The following is a 17,446-nucleotide window of genomic DNA, read 5'->3' as shown; positions in this document are numbered from 1 at the left end:
TTTTCTTTAGGGATTCTATTATAAACTAAATGGTCATTAAAACATCTGGACAAACTCTCCTTTGGACTTTCTGGGTCAAGTTTGTGAACCTATTTGAATTCCGATACAAAGGTCAATTTCTTAAATATAAAAGTATATCGTTATATCACACTATTATAGAGTACAGTATTTAAATATTTCAAATGAATTGTTAAGAACTTTATAAACTTACCAAAATGTTCGGTTGCAGGTTTCCAGTTTACATCTTTCACGATAGACAGTATGACGTCTATGGATTGCCATCACATGGTAACTCTGGAAGTAAAATAGGACTTGATGCATTGGGTAATCCTGTCACCCCGTCAACTCGAACGTATACACCTGATAAAAAGAGGGAGAAATTACAAGATGAATTTCATTCAAAGTATCTTCCAAAGGTCATAATCTATAATATAAATTAGATAGAGGAAATTCTAAATACTCTCCCAGTATAAATATACTGTACTAAAAATTAATTTATTAAAGCAAAATAAAATGTTATTATACTTACAAAAATACAACTTTTATCAACATGTTCCATCTTGAATGTGCCCATTATGTGTGGAGTAACTGCATATTCTTGATTTCAGTGGTATGTTAAATAAATTCAAAATGCTTTTTTCTTATTGGATGATGCGTGTTGGCTATAATGTGACCTGTTTTATTTTTTGACAGGCAGTAGGTCCCATAATGTACACCAAAACATGTCTTTACACAATGACATTGGATCGAAATTTTGTTATTGATACATGCGCCAGGACAGGAAATAAAGAAGTTATTGTTTGTTGCGGAGCCGGCCATGCCTATAAGTAAGTTTACTTACATTCACCACTTAAAACCATTCACGACACATGTTCAAAGAAGACATCTTAATAGTTGTTGCATGACGGCAGGTATATAAACTATACCAAACTGGCGAGTAAATCATGTTTTACTTTTTAAACCTCGCAACGTCTGGTTGAAAAGGCTACTCGGACCAATAATTTCTATTAGCCTAGAGGTTATTGCGATTTGGACGTTTCTGATTGGCTGTAGCCATGGACTATATTGATTAACACTGTTCTGATTGGTTGTAGCTTTGAATACATCTTCTCGGAACTCGTCCTTAATACAATAGCAATTTAGCACAGTGTTTTACTATATAACCAGATAAATAATAGGAAACATTTAATAATTTGATAAATGACATTTAAATAGAAATTTAGGTAAATGTCTTTTGAAATGAAATTAAATAAATTATAACCAATTTGGTTAGAGTAAAACACAATGATAAAGAATAGGAAACATTTAATAATATGATAAATTACATTTACATAGCAATTTAGCACTGTGTTTTACTATAACCAATTTGGTTAGAGTAAAACACAATGATAAAGAATAAGAAACATTTAATAACATGATAAATGACATTTACATAGCAATTTAGCACTGTGTTTTACTATAACCAATTTGGTTAGAGTAAAGCACAATGATAAAGAATAGGAAACATTTAATAACATGATAAATGACATTCACATAGCAATTTAGCACTGTGTTTTACTATAACCAATCAGATTAGAGTAAAACACAATGATAAAGAATAGGAAACATTTAATAATATGATATATAACATTTACATAGCAATTTAGCACTGTGTTTTACTATAACCAATTTGATTAGAGTAAAACTCAACGATAAAGAATAGGAAACATTTAATAACATGATAAATTACATTTACATAGCAATTTATCACTGTGTTTTACTATAACCAATTTGGTTAGAGTAAAACACAATGATAAAGAATAGGAAACATTTAATAATATGATAAATTACATTTATGTTATATACCCCCAGTACCTTTGTACAGTAGTAATGTATTGTAATATAATGTAAAGTATTGTAAAGCTTACTCAAAGATAGATGTATTCACTTCGACTACTTTTTAACAACTCTTTTATTCACAATTCTACTTTCTATATGACTCATACAAATTGGTATAGTTACAGGTGGTATTTGTAAACCAACTGATAACATAGGAAGTGTATACTGATAAACAAATGTATCATCTTGCTTACTGGCACCATAGCTAGACATAACATCTCTCCCCTCCTAATTTCACATGTTACATTTAGGGAGTGTAATCAATTAACCAACGTGGTTTATAAACTTCACGTCTAGGTCTATCTTTATCAAATGTATGTACAACAGTATCTTTCTGTTTCTGTGTGGTTAGATCATTTGTTAGGTATTTAGTATTCCAGATCTTTCCATCATCTAGCTCATATGGGGTAGTAACAAAGTGCGAGGCAGCGAGGCACGCGAGGCAGGGAAGGCATGCGAGGCAAGTCAGAAATTTATGCGAGGCATCGTTTTACCATCATCAAAAAATGCGAGGCATCATTTTATCATTTCTCAAAATTGCAAGGCAGGAAATCACCGAAATTGAAGTAGCCTAGGCCTAGGCCCGCTAGGCTAGTTTCCTTTTGCACCTGCCTTGTATTTTAACCAACTTTATCCTGAATACCACAGCTTAGAATTAGTAGGCCTACTTTAATGAAGAAAAATCACATAAAAGTAACAATAAATCCATTAAATTGGTGATTTTACAGACGTTGTTTTTCTCGCATTTCGCACACTCAATGTTCAATATTTTGGTTTCTATGGAACGCCAAAAGAGCAAAATTAATTAGAGGGCTAAAAACTCCATTTATATTTAACGCATTATTTGGTGAAAATCAAGTACAATTTCAATAGATTTTGTCACTGTCAGTAAGGAAAAATGTTACTGTTGATAATGTACACGGTTTCGTTAACATTTTAAAGAATAAAATAGAAAAATTCATCATAATATCCTTAGTAGGATGTCCTAGGTCTAGACTAGGTAGTGATGTTGATTTAGGATCGATTATTATTCTTTGAAAACAGAACAGTATCAGCAGTAACATATTACAGCATTTTTATTGACAAAAGTTAACAAATATATTGAAATAAAACGTGTTTTTCACCAATAAATGCATGAGAAATTGACGCATTCCACTGAGTTTTAGTCCTCTATTATCGTTGCTCTTTTGGCGCTCAATAGAAACAAAAATATTGAACATTGAATAAGTGAAATTCGCGAACAGTGTGCGAGAAACACGCCTGTAAAATCATTAATTTAAGGATTTATTTGTTACTTTTTATGTGATTCTTTCATTAAAGTACTCATGAGGTATACTTTTAAGGTGTGGTATTCACACGATAAAGTTAGTTATCAAATTTGGAGTAAAAATACAAGCGAAGGAAACTAGCGCCAGGTTTATTAGTACGTACATGGACAACAATAAATGAAAAACGCCGTGGCTAAAGATACGGTACCGTATTCTAACTTCTGTTTACTAAAGGTACGGTAAAATTACATTACGTCATAACCAGCCAATGGGGTGCTGCTACGTGTGTGACGTCATCGTATAAGGACTTTGGATTTTTTTCATATCGCGAAAACAGTACGCATTTTCTTTATGTTTCATTTATCGCTATATTATCGCCGTCGTGTGTGACAAAAACTAAATGTAGCCTACGTCTGTTATTATTATTGAAAAGCCAAAACATGTTGATTTTAATTCTAGAATACAGAAAACCGTTTCAAAAGAGGCCTAGGCCTACTTACTACGTACTATAACCTCATTATATGAGTTTGTTTGTGTAGGGAAAGCGATGCCAGGCTGGGGCCAGCTGCATGTGTGCGCTGATTTCTGTGACTCAGACCTGGGGCTACTGTCTAAAAAATCATAGTATTTGAGGGCCCCTTTATTGTCCGCATTTGCTTGTTGTTTATGGTCACCATTGTAAACAAAGTTTAATAAAAAATATAGGCCTAAAGGCCATTTGGAATAAAAATAAAACCCTCCGATCAGCGCGCACACACACATCCATGCAGCCTGGCGCCGCCGACAGGAATTGTCTACATATCATGCATGCAACCATGGATTAAAGAATAGAAGGATATGCATCAACGGTGACATCAAACGATTTTACAACGCGCTTGCCTATACTAAAGCACTGCTGCCAATCAAACAAACACGCTCATTGAACTCCGTGTCTTTAACCGCGGCCCTCTGTAAAACGCTGCGAATCAACTGTTACATTTTTTGAGACCAAAACGTAACCATGTAGAAATCGTATGCGCAGTCTGAATGTTCTATTGACATGTCTGCGTCGATGATTAATTGACAACAAAAATATATTGCTGAATAATTCTGTTTTAGTTACATCACAATCGGACTACGAAAAGTTCACTTTCTTACGACTGGTAATTTTAAGTAGTTGGTAACATTAATAAAATATGCAATTTTTATATTTGAATTATCATTATTTGCCTGCCATCTTCTGTCATTAAAAATTGCGTTAATCTATAGAATATTAAATTATGCATTTGACCATGTATGTTGTTAGCGTGGCCGGTATTCACCCATACAACAATCGTGTAAATCTCCTTAATTATCGATGTGATTATATTTAAATTGTAGTGCCTGGTGATTGGCTAGTGGTTATGTCATCCACATCACATCCAATCACCGGGTCTAATTGAATGAAAACAGCGATCCCTGATCCGGGATTGGCTGGCTATGTATAGTTGCGATTCGTTACCTAGCGGTCGTTTTGAAAAGTACACGCAGGGCAAACTTAATCACGAACAAACGAAGTACCTATTATTATTCACACAAGAAGTAAGACAACGGTGAGTATATAGATCATGATTACACGTTGTATCTACTACACTTAAGATTAGCCTAGGCCTACCTAGGCAGCATCAATGTCGGCAAATCATATGGTTTACTAGTAAGCCTAGAAGGCCTAGGCCTAGTATCCTTGCTGATTTTGTAATTTTACATGTATGTAGGCTGAGACAACAAATAAATAGTTATTGTCTCAGATGTAGGGCTACTACAGGTCATAAAATGCTACTTTAATGTCATAAAAACATTAGCGTAGATCAATCGCGGCAGAAACCTATACTAATTACAATTATAGCATCTACAATTCTAAGCCAATAACAATATAGTATTGTTTTTATCTGGTATATTGATGAAGTAGGCCTACACTAGGGTCTTCACAATAACATACAATGTAATTTAATAACTAGTGGCGTGAGGCCCGGGCGTGAGGCAGAGGCCTGAAGCCACTTGTTTAGGAAACCTAAGTGGCCCTCCAAGTTTCAAAGATCGAGGCCTTGGACGTTTTTAGCATTTTTCGACATATTTTATGCCTGTTCCTCTGGGCACTGCTCATGGGCCCCAAGCTTCGGTTTAGCCAGTGAGCGCACATAGCCGTTACGCCACTGATTATACTGTTCAAATATGTATGAATACATACAGTGCAACAAAGAACGCGCGAAAGAAGCGTAGTCAACAAGGTTAAATGTCGTTGCACATGTGCAGTAAACAATATATTAGGCACGCGACCGTTTCGTTGTTACCATGCGGTTAATTAAATTGTAACATTGTGGGCGGTCCGCGGTCTGTCGGCGAGAGTCAAGGAACCCTTGATCTCACGTCGATGCATATCCTTCTATTCTTTAATCCATGATGCAACAGACGCGATGATATGAAAAAAAATCAAAAGTCCTTATACGATGACGTCACACACGTACCAGCACCCCATTGGCTGATTATGACGTAATGCAATTTTACCGTACCTTTAGTAAACAGAAGTTAGAATACGGTACCGTATCTTTAGCCACAGCGAAATAAAAATCGTTCGTAATATACCTAGCTTACTAAAACAGGGATAGTGTATCATTATTAAATATTACACCAATTATTATTATATAAAAATTGATTAAATTATTTTCTACATAGGCCTCTTATCTAGGTTAGGGCTAAGCATATTAGCTAAAGTTTAATTTTAGGCCTAGTATTACAATTGTCGGACGTAAGTCTTTTTTCACACGCGCTCCAGAATTCTGTCGCAATTTTTTTCTTTGCGGCATGTTATTGGATCGCCATATCAGTTACCTTTTATTCACCGCCAGTTATTGAACTTGTCCTGGCAATCGCTGTTCACCTTATTTGCGAGAGAGGTACACGTGTTGTTCCTAGAGAATGGAAGGTCAAAAATGTCTTTGGCACGCCGCTCAGAGAGAAGTCTGTGCGTTGCTGCTGAAACCACGTGCTATAGGAGGGGAATGCACCGCAATAATCCTCTGAGCTGAGGGCTGAATCATTCCGCTACCTGCTAAATAGTAAAGAGGGATTTTCCATCTCTCGGGTCTACCGGATCTAGGCGCAGGGGTGTGACAAAATATTATTTTCACTCTGCTATGTTCGAGAGACATGTGAGTGAACACGCTCGAAATGCCAACAAACATTGCAGTCATTTGATGAGTGTGTCGCTATAACAATTATTGTTTATATCGAAAGTTGAAGACTGTCGTTCAGATTTTTTAACCGTAGTTTGGGCACTTTTGTAAAAGTAAAATTTGACACGATATGACTTGAATGAAAAAACAATCGTTACATAAAAATAAACAACATGATGAGTGTATACACGAATCTATTTAGATACGCTTGTATCGATTGATTATTAGGCCTATAATATAGCATAATAGCACGTTAAGATATGCCTCGCACCTTTTTGAAATTGTAAACTATATGCCTCGCATGCCTCGCACTTTTGGAAATGATAAAATGATGCCTCGCACAAATATTTGGCATGCCTCGCGTGCCTCGCTGCCTCGCACTTTGTCAACACTTGCTCATATGTAGCATTACTAACAATTCTTTTAATTTTTCCTCCAGTATAGAACTTATTACTTGATTTATCAACATGTCTCGGATTCTTAATTCGTACTGAATCTCCCACTTTAAATTGTGGTTTCCTCACATTTTTCTTATCATCGTAATACTTCTTACTTTTACTTTGGAACTTTTTAACTCGTTCCTTTACCTCAGTATGTTTAATTCCATTTTGGTAACCATCTGTAGGTCTTACATTTAGTTTAGTAATTAATTTACGCTTATGTAATAATTCTGCAGGAGATATGCCTGTAACAGCATGAGGTGTAGATCGATAGATCATAAGAAATTCTAACATGGCCTCATTCCAATTCTTATTATTTTCATTGGCCATTTGAATGGTATGTTTAATTGTTCTATTCATTCTTTCAACTAATCCATTACTTTTAGGATAGTACAATGATGTTCTAATGTGTTTAATACCTCTCTCCTTTAAATAATTTTCAAACTCTATGGATACAAATTGTTTCCCATTATCGGATACCAACTCATTTGGTAATCCTTCTCTTGCAAATATCTGGTCTAGAAAATTACATACAAATGTAGATGTAATATCATTAGTAAAAGTAACTTCTGGCCATTTACTGAAATAGTCAACTAACACAATAGCATATCTACACTTTCTAGGTCCCTTTTCAAATGGGCCTATTATATCAATAGCAACTTTTTGCCATGCATGTTCTGGTAACGCAATTGGTTGTAATGGCGCATTGTAAGTTTTAGCCGTCTTATCACTATTTTGACACGGTTCACAATTCTTAATTTTATCTTCTACTTTACGATCTATAGCAGGAAACCAGTATAGTTCTCTAATCCTGTTTTTAGTTCGTACAATACCTTGATGTGCAGTATGTGCTTCATCAATTATTTTACATTGCAATGATTTTGGGATTACCAGTCTCTCCCCCCTCATAATTAAATCATCATTTAAACACAATTCATCTTTTACAAGGACCGTAGTAAGGTTTTAATTCTTCATTTAACATTTTCTTACTTGGCCATGCAGTTGTAATATACTTCTTAAGTAATGTTGACACATGATCAGTATTTGTCTCCTTAATTAACTCTTGTTTTGTAATGCAAGTGTTAGCATCCAATATATAACTTAATACATATTCATCACTATTATCAACAGAAGGATTATTTTCTGTTATGGGGAGTCTACTTAAAGCATCGGCAACAGAATTATTTTGCCCTGTAACATATTCAATCACATAATCTAAATTAAGTAGCCACTCTGCCCATCTAGCAATTCGCATGGTTTTATGACCTGTAGCACATGAACTTAGCAATTTCAAATTAGCTTTGTGGTCAGTACGTAATGTAAATTTGTTACCCCATAAGTAATTAAACCATTTTTTACAAGCATATACACAAGCTAATGCTTCTTTCTCTCCCGTTGAATAATTACGCTCTGCACTCGTTAATGTACGGGATGTAAATGCAATAGGAATTTCAATGTTATCCTTAATTTGACTTAGCACACCGCCTATTCCGTAATCTGAACTATCAGTGGTAACAATCACTGGTAATTTGGGATCAAACAAATTCAATGCAGTACTTTTAGCAATACTATTCTTTAATTTATCAAATGCGGCTTGTTGTTCAGTACCCCACACAAACGCATTTTCTTTCCTTAGCAAATACCTTAATGGTTCTGATGTAGTCGCATAATTTGGTACAAATTTTGGGGTGTGTCGAAAGCGAAGACCTCGAAAGCGAAGATCGAAGACCGAAGACCTCGAAAGCGAAGACCCTACGAAATGGTAGTGTGCACAAAATCCGACCAAAATCGATGATAACACCTTGAATTTACAGATTCCAAAAAAATATTTCGATTTTAATTGTTATGTTATCAAAAAACATGACTTTATCTATGAACAAGCTCACGTGTTTTCGCCAATGGAGTTAATATGTGATATAGTTTTACGAACAAACACATCGCGCTATTTGCAAGGCGACGGACACACAAGAAGGACCTCGAATTGAATGCAATATTAAATGTCACTTTTCCCGATAACTTTGTATTGTAGCACACGTCGCCTACAATTTAAAACCATAGCCAACTGTATAGAAAAGTATAGAAATAAACTACAGTAAAGTAAATACATTAAAGTAAGTAAATTGTAAGAAGTAAAGGATGGCGATAGGCTTATTTAGCCTAATTTTAGAGCCTATAGGCCTATAAAAAGTGTCCGTATCATAGATTTTACACTTATTTTTAAAAATGTTATACGTACGCGTGAATACAACTAAGAGATCCTTTTTTTTGCATTTAAATATTATTATGTCGATGTATGTTTATTATCTATAATATTTGCCTATTTGTATTAATAAATACAATAAGATATTTATTTTCTGGAGTTATTCTGTATAGTATTTTAAACTTGTACATTTTCCCCATTTTAGCCAATACTACAGTATTACTGATTTAATTATTCGCCAGTTTAAATATGTTTTTCTAATGTATTCCTAATGGACAAATAATATTATCAGTATCGGTTAGTGTGGTTGGTGAAGCGATAGTACTAGGTGGTAAAGAAGAAAAATGTAAAATAAATATTTCATTAACCAACGTATGAACTACTAAACGAAAACATCCTACCGCAACGTATCGTATTGACGCGCGCGCAACATAAGAAAATACTCTTCCATCTATTTTTGCATCCCCTCTTACCAGGGAAGAGTTAAATTACATTTAACTCTTCCCTGCTCTTACGATCGAGAATCATGATGAACGTAAAGCAGTCGGTGTTGAACACGTCGGTTCCCACTTGTGATGACACGCACATTTGTTCTTAAGGCGCACTTTGCGTCGATCTGGAAACTAATTCCAGCTCTTAAAATATTTCCCGGGTCAAATTTGGCAGAATATATTCAAATTATGATTTGACAAGAAGTAAAAAGAACGAACGATATAGGCATCAGCGTTCTGCAAATTTTGGTTATAAATCGGTCGTTTCCTGTGACATAGTATCATCTGTTTCACGGCTTCCATAATTCCGAATAATTATGCCATTATGTCAACGTTCACAAAGACAAAAGCCATTCAAAACAAAGATTGAAATAAAAAATATTCCCTCCAAAATTACAAGTTGCCGATTTTGATTCATATCGGTATTACGTTTACCGACACTGTCAAAAGATTAGTTTAATGAAGTTCCAGTTCCGCCAACCACAATTTTCCTCATCATCAAATAAAAAACTGACTTTTGTTTTCAAGCATTGCCCGTGGTGAATACAAAAAGAGATACTCTCTATAAATCTTTATTAAGTGATGGTGAATGTTTATCGGGCTTAACCACTCTAACCCCCAACCTTCTATCTCACAGGCTTGTGGTTGAGACGACTATTCAACAGTCTCCCGATTTTCAACAGATTGTCGACGTCCCGCTTCTAAATGTTTGCATCCCTGCCATGAGTGTCCATTAACAAAAGAAAACATAACATTTTAATTAAGAAACAGGTTACCGGTTGTTGACCATTTAAATATAGAATTGACACTAATACAAACAAATCTAACAGAATTATACTATTATAACGGGTTAACGATCAAGAAAAATTGTCAGAGTGTGATGTCTATCGTTCGTTTTACAGTATTAGCCTTTTGTCAAATCATAATTTGAATACAGTATTATTTTTTACTTTGACAATACAAAGATATAAAATAAAGTTCCGTTAGTTCACGGTAAGCGTTTGGGACGAACTGTCATTGGCCCGGGAAATATTTTAAGAGCTGAATTGGTTTTCAGATCGACGCAAAGTGCGCCCCCGAGTGCGCCGTAAGAAAATAACGTTGCGTGTCATCACAAGTGGGAACCGATGTGTTCAACACCGTTTCTGCTTTATTATGTTCATCATGATTCTCGATCTTAAGAGGGGATGCAAAATAGATAGAAGATAGATAGATAGATAGATAGATTTTCTGTTGCGCGCGCCAATGATACGTTGCGGCAGAATTTTTTTTGTTTAGTGGTTCATACGTTGGTTAATGAAAAATGAAATATTTATTTTCCTTAAAAGGAAAATAAATATTTCATATAGGCCCTATTATTTGTCTATTATGAATACATTAGAAAACATTTTGAAACTGGCGATTAAGTAAAATAGCAATAGTTACAATGGGAAAATGTAAAAGTTTAAATACAATACAGGAAAATGAATATCTTATTGTATTTATTCATACATTTAGATAATAAACAATAGGCAAATATTATAGATAAAAAACACATAGCAACATATTTAAATGCAAAAAAGATCTCTGTACCTAACATTTAAAAGCAGTGTAAAATCTATGATACGGACACTTTTTATAGGCCTATAGGCTCTAAAATAAACCTAAATACCGGGCCTACCGCCATCCTTTACTTCTTACAATTTACTTACTGTAGTTTATTTCTATACTTATAAACAATTGGCTATGATTTTAAATTGTTATCGGAACAAGTGACATTTCATGTGCGAGGTCCTTCTTGTGCGTCCGTCGCCTTGCAAATAGCGCGATGTGTTTGTTCGTAAAACTATATCACATATTAACTCCATTGGCGAAAACACGTGAACTTGTTCATAGATAAAGTCATGATTTGTTATAATATAACGATTAAAATTGAAATATTTTTTCAGGATCTGTAAATTCAAGGTGTTATCACGATTTTGTTTGATTTTGGTCGGATTTTGTGCACACTACCATTTCGTAGGGTCTTCGCTTTCGAGGTCTTCGGTCTTCGATCTTCGCTTTCGAGGTCTTCGCTTTCGACACACCCCAAATTTTGCATAGTATCCAAACATTCCCAAAGCAGTTCTCAATTCAGAGATGTTGTTTGGAATTTTTGCCTCGATTATGGCTTTTACATGGTCATTATCAGGTTGAAGTCCTGAAGCCGAAATTGTATGACCTAAGTATGAAATTTGTTTCACTCTAAATTTGCATTTATCAAGGTTTAGCGTTAACCCTGCCTTTTGTATTTTACTTAGAACATTTTCCATATTAATAGCATGTTCATGTTCATCTTCATCTTTACCAAAGACAACAATATCGTCAAGATAGCAACGTACCCCCTTTGCATTCCTTAGGATTGAACTCATTGTTTTCTGAAATGCAGATGGTGCGGAAGCAAGACCAAAACATACTCTCTTATAACGGTAAAGGCCTTGATGCGTAATAAAAGCAGTTAAATCCCTACTTTCTTTATGTAATGTCAATTGATGGTACGCAGATCTAAGATCTAACGTAGAAAATACAGTAGCACCATGCAATGAATTGAATAATTCTGAAATATCAGGTAAAGGAAATTGGTCTACTACAAGTTCTTTGTTAACTTCTCTTAAATCTATACAAATACGTACATCACCGGATTTTTTACCTACTACAACAATAGGACTTACCCAAGGACTTGCATTAATTTTCTCTATAATTCCTTGGCTTTCTAACCTATCAAGTTCTTTAGCAACTTTGTCTCTTACCGTAAATGGTAAGCTTCGTAATTTCTGAATTTTCGGTGTACAGTGTTCGCGGACCATAACTTTATGTACGAAATCCTTCGCGAGCCCCACATTCCCATTGAACAATCTCGGATAGTTCTTTTTCAGTTCTTGCTTGTATTCAGCATCATCAATTGTAGTAGTATCTTTAGCAACTTGGACGTAAGCAATTTGTCCTTTCACAATGTTAATATTTAGGTTGCTAATCAAGTCCATCCCGAGAATAGGCGATCCTTTTTCTACAATGTAAATCTTCGCGTGCACTTTATTCTCTGGCTCACTGGCAAGTGTAACTGGTAAATTCACAAATCCATGCACATGTATCGGTTCCTTGGAGTAGGTCATCAGTTTGATTGACGCCTTTTGTAGAGCTTCGTTGACAAAATATCGATTATAGATTCTTTTGGGTAGAATTGTAACTGGTGAACCAGTATCTATGGTCATGTTCACTTTTGCTGAATGACCTATCAATACGTCAGTGCGTAATTTTCTGTTAACCATCACATTAACAGACATGGTTTCATCAATATTTTCAATTTCAACACTTCTGCAAACACTAGCAAAATGCCCTATCTTACGGCATTTATTGCATTTAGCTTTCTTTGCCTTGCATTTGACATCATTTGCTTTGTGCGATTTCGAACCACAACGAAAACAGTACTCACTGGATTTGTATTTTGCTGGCTGTTGTTTAGGTTTGTAATTACTCTTTCGTATCTGCTCAACAGGTACTGGTAGTTCAGCTTTACCTATTATTTGGCATTCTTTTGCAGCATGTTCACATTGCCTTGCAATTTCTATGGCAGTATTTAATGTAAGTTCAGGTTCCAGAAGTAATCTTTCGCGAATACGGGAAGAATTAGTTTTCTCAACTAACTGGTCTCTTATCATTTCATCAGCTATTACACCGAAATTACATGAAATTGATAATTGTCGAAGTTCTCTTACGTACTCATCTGATGTTTCATCCTGGAGTTGTCTACGTTGACGAAATGTGTATCTTTCCGCTACAACGTTTAATCTTGGGTTAAAATGTGCCCGCAATTTGGCAACAGTTGCATCATATGAATTAACATCATCATTTGGATCAATTTCTCTTTCTGGTAAAAGGCTGTAAATACGTTGACCCTCAGTACCAAGACAATGTAGTAATAGTGCTTTTCTTCTTTCAGCATTCTATCGGTCACTTCCAGACGCAAGAGTATAATTTGTAAAAAATTCAAACCATTGTTCAAACTTTAACGTTGATTTGCCTGGAGTAGGTAGAAACGGTACTGGTGGTGAAATTCCAGCCATTGTATCACTTAGAATTTAAAATCCGATCCTCGTCGCCAATTTGTTATATACCCCCAGTACCTTTGTACAGTAGTAATGTATTGTAATATAATGTAAAGTATTGTAAAGCTGACTCAAAGATAGATGTATTCACTTCGACTACTTTTTAACAACTCTTTTATTCACAATTCTACTTTCTATATGACTCATACAAATTGGTATAGTTACAGGTGGTATTTGTAAACCAACTGATAACATAGGAAGTGTATACTGATAAACAAATGTATCATCTTGCTTACTGGCACCATAGCTAGACATAACAATTTACATAGCAATTTATCACTGTGTTTTACTATAACCAATTTGGTTAGAGTAAAACACAATGATAAAGAATAGGAATTTAATAATATGATATATAACATTTACATAGCAATTTAGCACTGTGTTTTACTATAACCAATTTGGTTAGAGTTAAACACAATGATAAAGAATAGGAAACATTTAAAAATATGATAAATGACATTCACATAGCAATTTAGCACTGTGTTTTACTATACCAATTTGATTAGAGTAAAACACAATGATAAAGAATATGAAACATTTAATAATATGATAAATTGCTAGCACTGTGTTTTACTATACCAATTTAGTTTTGGATAAAGTTAAAGAATGGATATAATATGATATGATACAATTATGATTTTCTCCCAATTAGTAAGACATTTTGGAATACTGCGTGCGTAGTGCACCTAACAAGATCATGTTCGCTATTTAAAACTCACATTTTAAAACCGTAAACGCATAAATTTGCGGACATACTCGTAAAACACACTTCCAGAGATTTAATCATTTTAACAGTACTACAAAATCCATAATATAAAGTAGTATATAGATTTGTACAAAAAGAGCAGAACAATTAAATTAACTGTCATTACATCTACTGAACTGTCTCATTACATCTACTGAAAAATTCATCGCGATGAATTTATTTATAATACACCAATCAGATCACACGCAATTAGTATGGAATGCCAGTTTAGGCGATGATAAAATCGCGTCGATGATGCAATGAAAATTGCGTCGATGTGATGAAAATTGCGTCGATGAATATAGTATTGATGTAATGAAAATTTAAGTCGATGTGATGAACATTGCGTCGATGAAAATTACGTCGATGTAATGAAAATTGCGTTAATGTGATGAAAATTGCGTCGATGAAAATTGCGTCGATGAAAACTGCCTCGATGAAAACTGCATCGATGAAAATTGCGATCTCCCTGCCGGTATGATTTGAATATGATGTCATGGATGCTGGACATCTGAATTTTATGTACTGAACTGGTGGATTAACGGAAGCAATTAGCTAGAAGATATAATGTGTCCGAAAGGACAATAATGGATCCATTGCTAAAATGTGTTGACAATAAATCACTAAAATGTTAATCAGTGCATATATTTCAACATTGTTTTAGTGCGCGCTCACTGTGCGCTTGTCTATAACGCGCGCGCTAGCGCAAGCGGTAAACATGTTTATCATATCAAAATATTCAGAAACTGTCAATTTTTAGCAACATAATAACATTATTAACATCATTATTAACATCATCATTTACTTTACTAGTAGTCATTTTCATCATTGATTGAATTAAAACCATTTGGAATTTTCCCCGGAATTTTCATAATCAATTAAATTCATCACATCAATTTTCATCGATGCAGTTTTCATCGACGCAATTTTCATCGATGCAGTTTTCATCGACGCAATTTTCATCGACGCAATTTTCATCGATGCAATTTTCATCGACGCAACGTAAATTGCGTCGACGCAATCTACATTGCGTCGATGCAATTTTCATCGACGCAATTTCATCATCGACGCAATTTTTATCATCGCCAAAAACTTGTGTAAAACGGCGTTCCATAATTAGTGACGAATCGCATATTCGCCGTTTATTGTTGAGGCGCGTAAACAGTGTGCGCAATGCACGTTTTCTTCCCATGACGAGACGAATCGATATTCGACGCTTCGTGTGACGAATAATCGCCAAATTATAATTAATGTTTGCATCAATTGTTCTTTAGAATAAATACTTTCGAAATACAAAACAAAAAATGTGTGGTGAGTGACGATATGTTCAATCATGGACCTATAAATTACTAATTTATAGGTCCATGATTCAATATCTGTAGCTTCAATTCAAACATAATGTAACAGAAAATTCGAAGCGTAAAAAACGTTCGTTTACACAACACTTTTTTTTATACTTTATTATTGATTATTATATTATACAGGAATACTATTTATTTCCTCATTTCTACCCAAGAATAAACAATTTTTGGATACAAAACTTTATGCATGTGAATTACATTACCAAAATATTAAAATGAGGATAAAAAAACATCGCGTAAAATACTCGTATTCAAAAGCTTCTGAAATTTGTAGATATATGTCATGAAAAAGAAATTTGACATTCCCAATAATTTTTTTTGGCCAAAATGTAATATATGAAACATACAATTTACATAGTTTATCATTGTTTTTTATTAGAACCAATATGATTACACAGTTAAACATAGTGATAAAGAATAGATACTTGTTAGGTTACTACCCTACCCTCTAGTTTGAAGCGACATTATAAATTCATCGAGAAAAAAAACGTATCGTATTCAGAAACGTTTGACATTTTGTATAGATATGTTCAATAAGACAAAACAAATTATAAATTTCAAGACAAATCGATGACTTCCATTATTTGCATTTCTAAAAATTCACACTTATGAAAGACCATACATTTTCAACATATTCGTTTTTTCTGTGTACCGAGTTTAGAAACTTTTTGAATACCAGACGTATTTTTTGTGATGCTTTTTCATTTGAATTGTAGTATAAAATGTCATTGAAACGAGATAAAAATCATACAAGACATGTTATAATAGGTTGCTCTATATACATAACAAAATTAGTTCTTTTTTTTGGTAAGAATCGCCAATGAAGTAGAAAGTTATTTCAGATGTAGTGTGCATTTATACGTCATTAATAGTAGGCCTAAAATATAATATTAAATATTATAAAGAATATCAAACATTTTATGTTATGAAAAATAAAATTTACATATAAGTTTATCATTGTGTTTTACTATAACCATTTTGGTTAAAAGTTAAACACTGCAGTGAGTGATAAAGAATAGAACTGTTTTAGTTTATTTAACCCTAACCCTAGTTTGAAGCGATCATATATTTAATATTCATCGCTAAAAATACGTATCGTCTTGAAAAACGTTTGATATTTGGTAGATATGTTCAATATAGGTTCTTACATCTATAATGCAAAAGAAATATCCTAATAGTTTTATTTTGATTTCTGGGAATCATCAATGAAGTAAAAATGTGTTGGAAATGTACTGTCTTTCATAAGTGTAAATGTTTAGAAATGCAAATTATTAAAATCACGAATTTGTCTTGAAACTTTTATTTTTTGTTTGTTTTATAGACGTAAGAACCTATTGAACATATTTACCAAATTTCAAATGTTTCTGAATACGATACGTATTTTTTCGCGATGAATTAAGTATGTGATCGCTTCAAACTAGGGTTAGAGTTATATAACCTAAAACAGTGTCTATTCTTTATCACTGTGTTTAACTGTGTAACCAAATTGGTTCTGTAAAACAAGATGATAAACTATGTAACTTGTATTTATTATTATTACATTATATGTATCCTATAATGTAATATGAAAAATAAAATGTACATAGTTTATCATTGTGTTGTACTAAAACCAATTTGGTTAAAAGTTAAACACAGTGTTAAAGAATTGAATTGTTAGGTTATTTAACCCTAACCCTAGTTTGAAGCGATCACATACTTAATTCATCGATAAAAATACGTATCGTCTTAAAAAACGTTTGAAATTTGGT

General features: G+C 33.8%; 1 protein-coding gene across 1 annotated transcript in view; it reads left to right on the top strand.

The window, feature by feature from the left end:
* LOC140061096 (monomeric sarcosine oxidase-like) overlaps window positions 1-17,446 on the top strand; it is a 29,193-nt gene that overhangs the window by 8,189 nt on the left and 3,558 nt on the right. The window contains exons 6-7 of the mRNA XM_072107543.1: window positions 230-416; window positions 694-827. Coding sequence (XP_071963644.1) covers window positions 230-416; window positions 694-827 — 321 coding nt within the window. The remainder of the gene's footprint in view (window positions 1-229; window positions 417-693; window positions 828-17,446) is intronic.

This window comes from Antedon mediterranea, chromosome 10, assembly GCF_964355755.1.
Source record: "Antedon mediterranea chromosome 10, ecAntMedi1.1, whole genome shotgun sequence".
Classification (NCBI taxonomy): domain Eukaryota; kingdom Metazoa; phylum Echinodermata; class Crinoidea; order Comatulida; family Antedonidae; genus Antedon; species Antedon mediterranea.
Note: the sequence above shows the minus strand (reverse complement) of the source record. Positions and strands in the feature narration are given on the sequence as shown.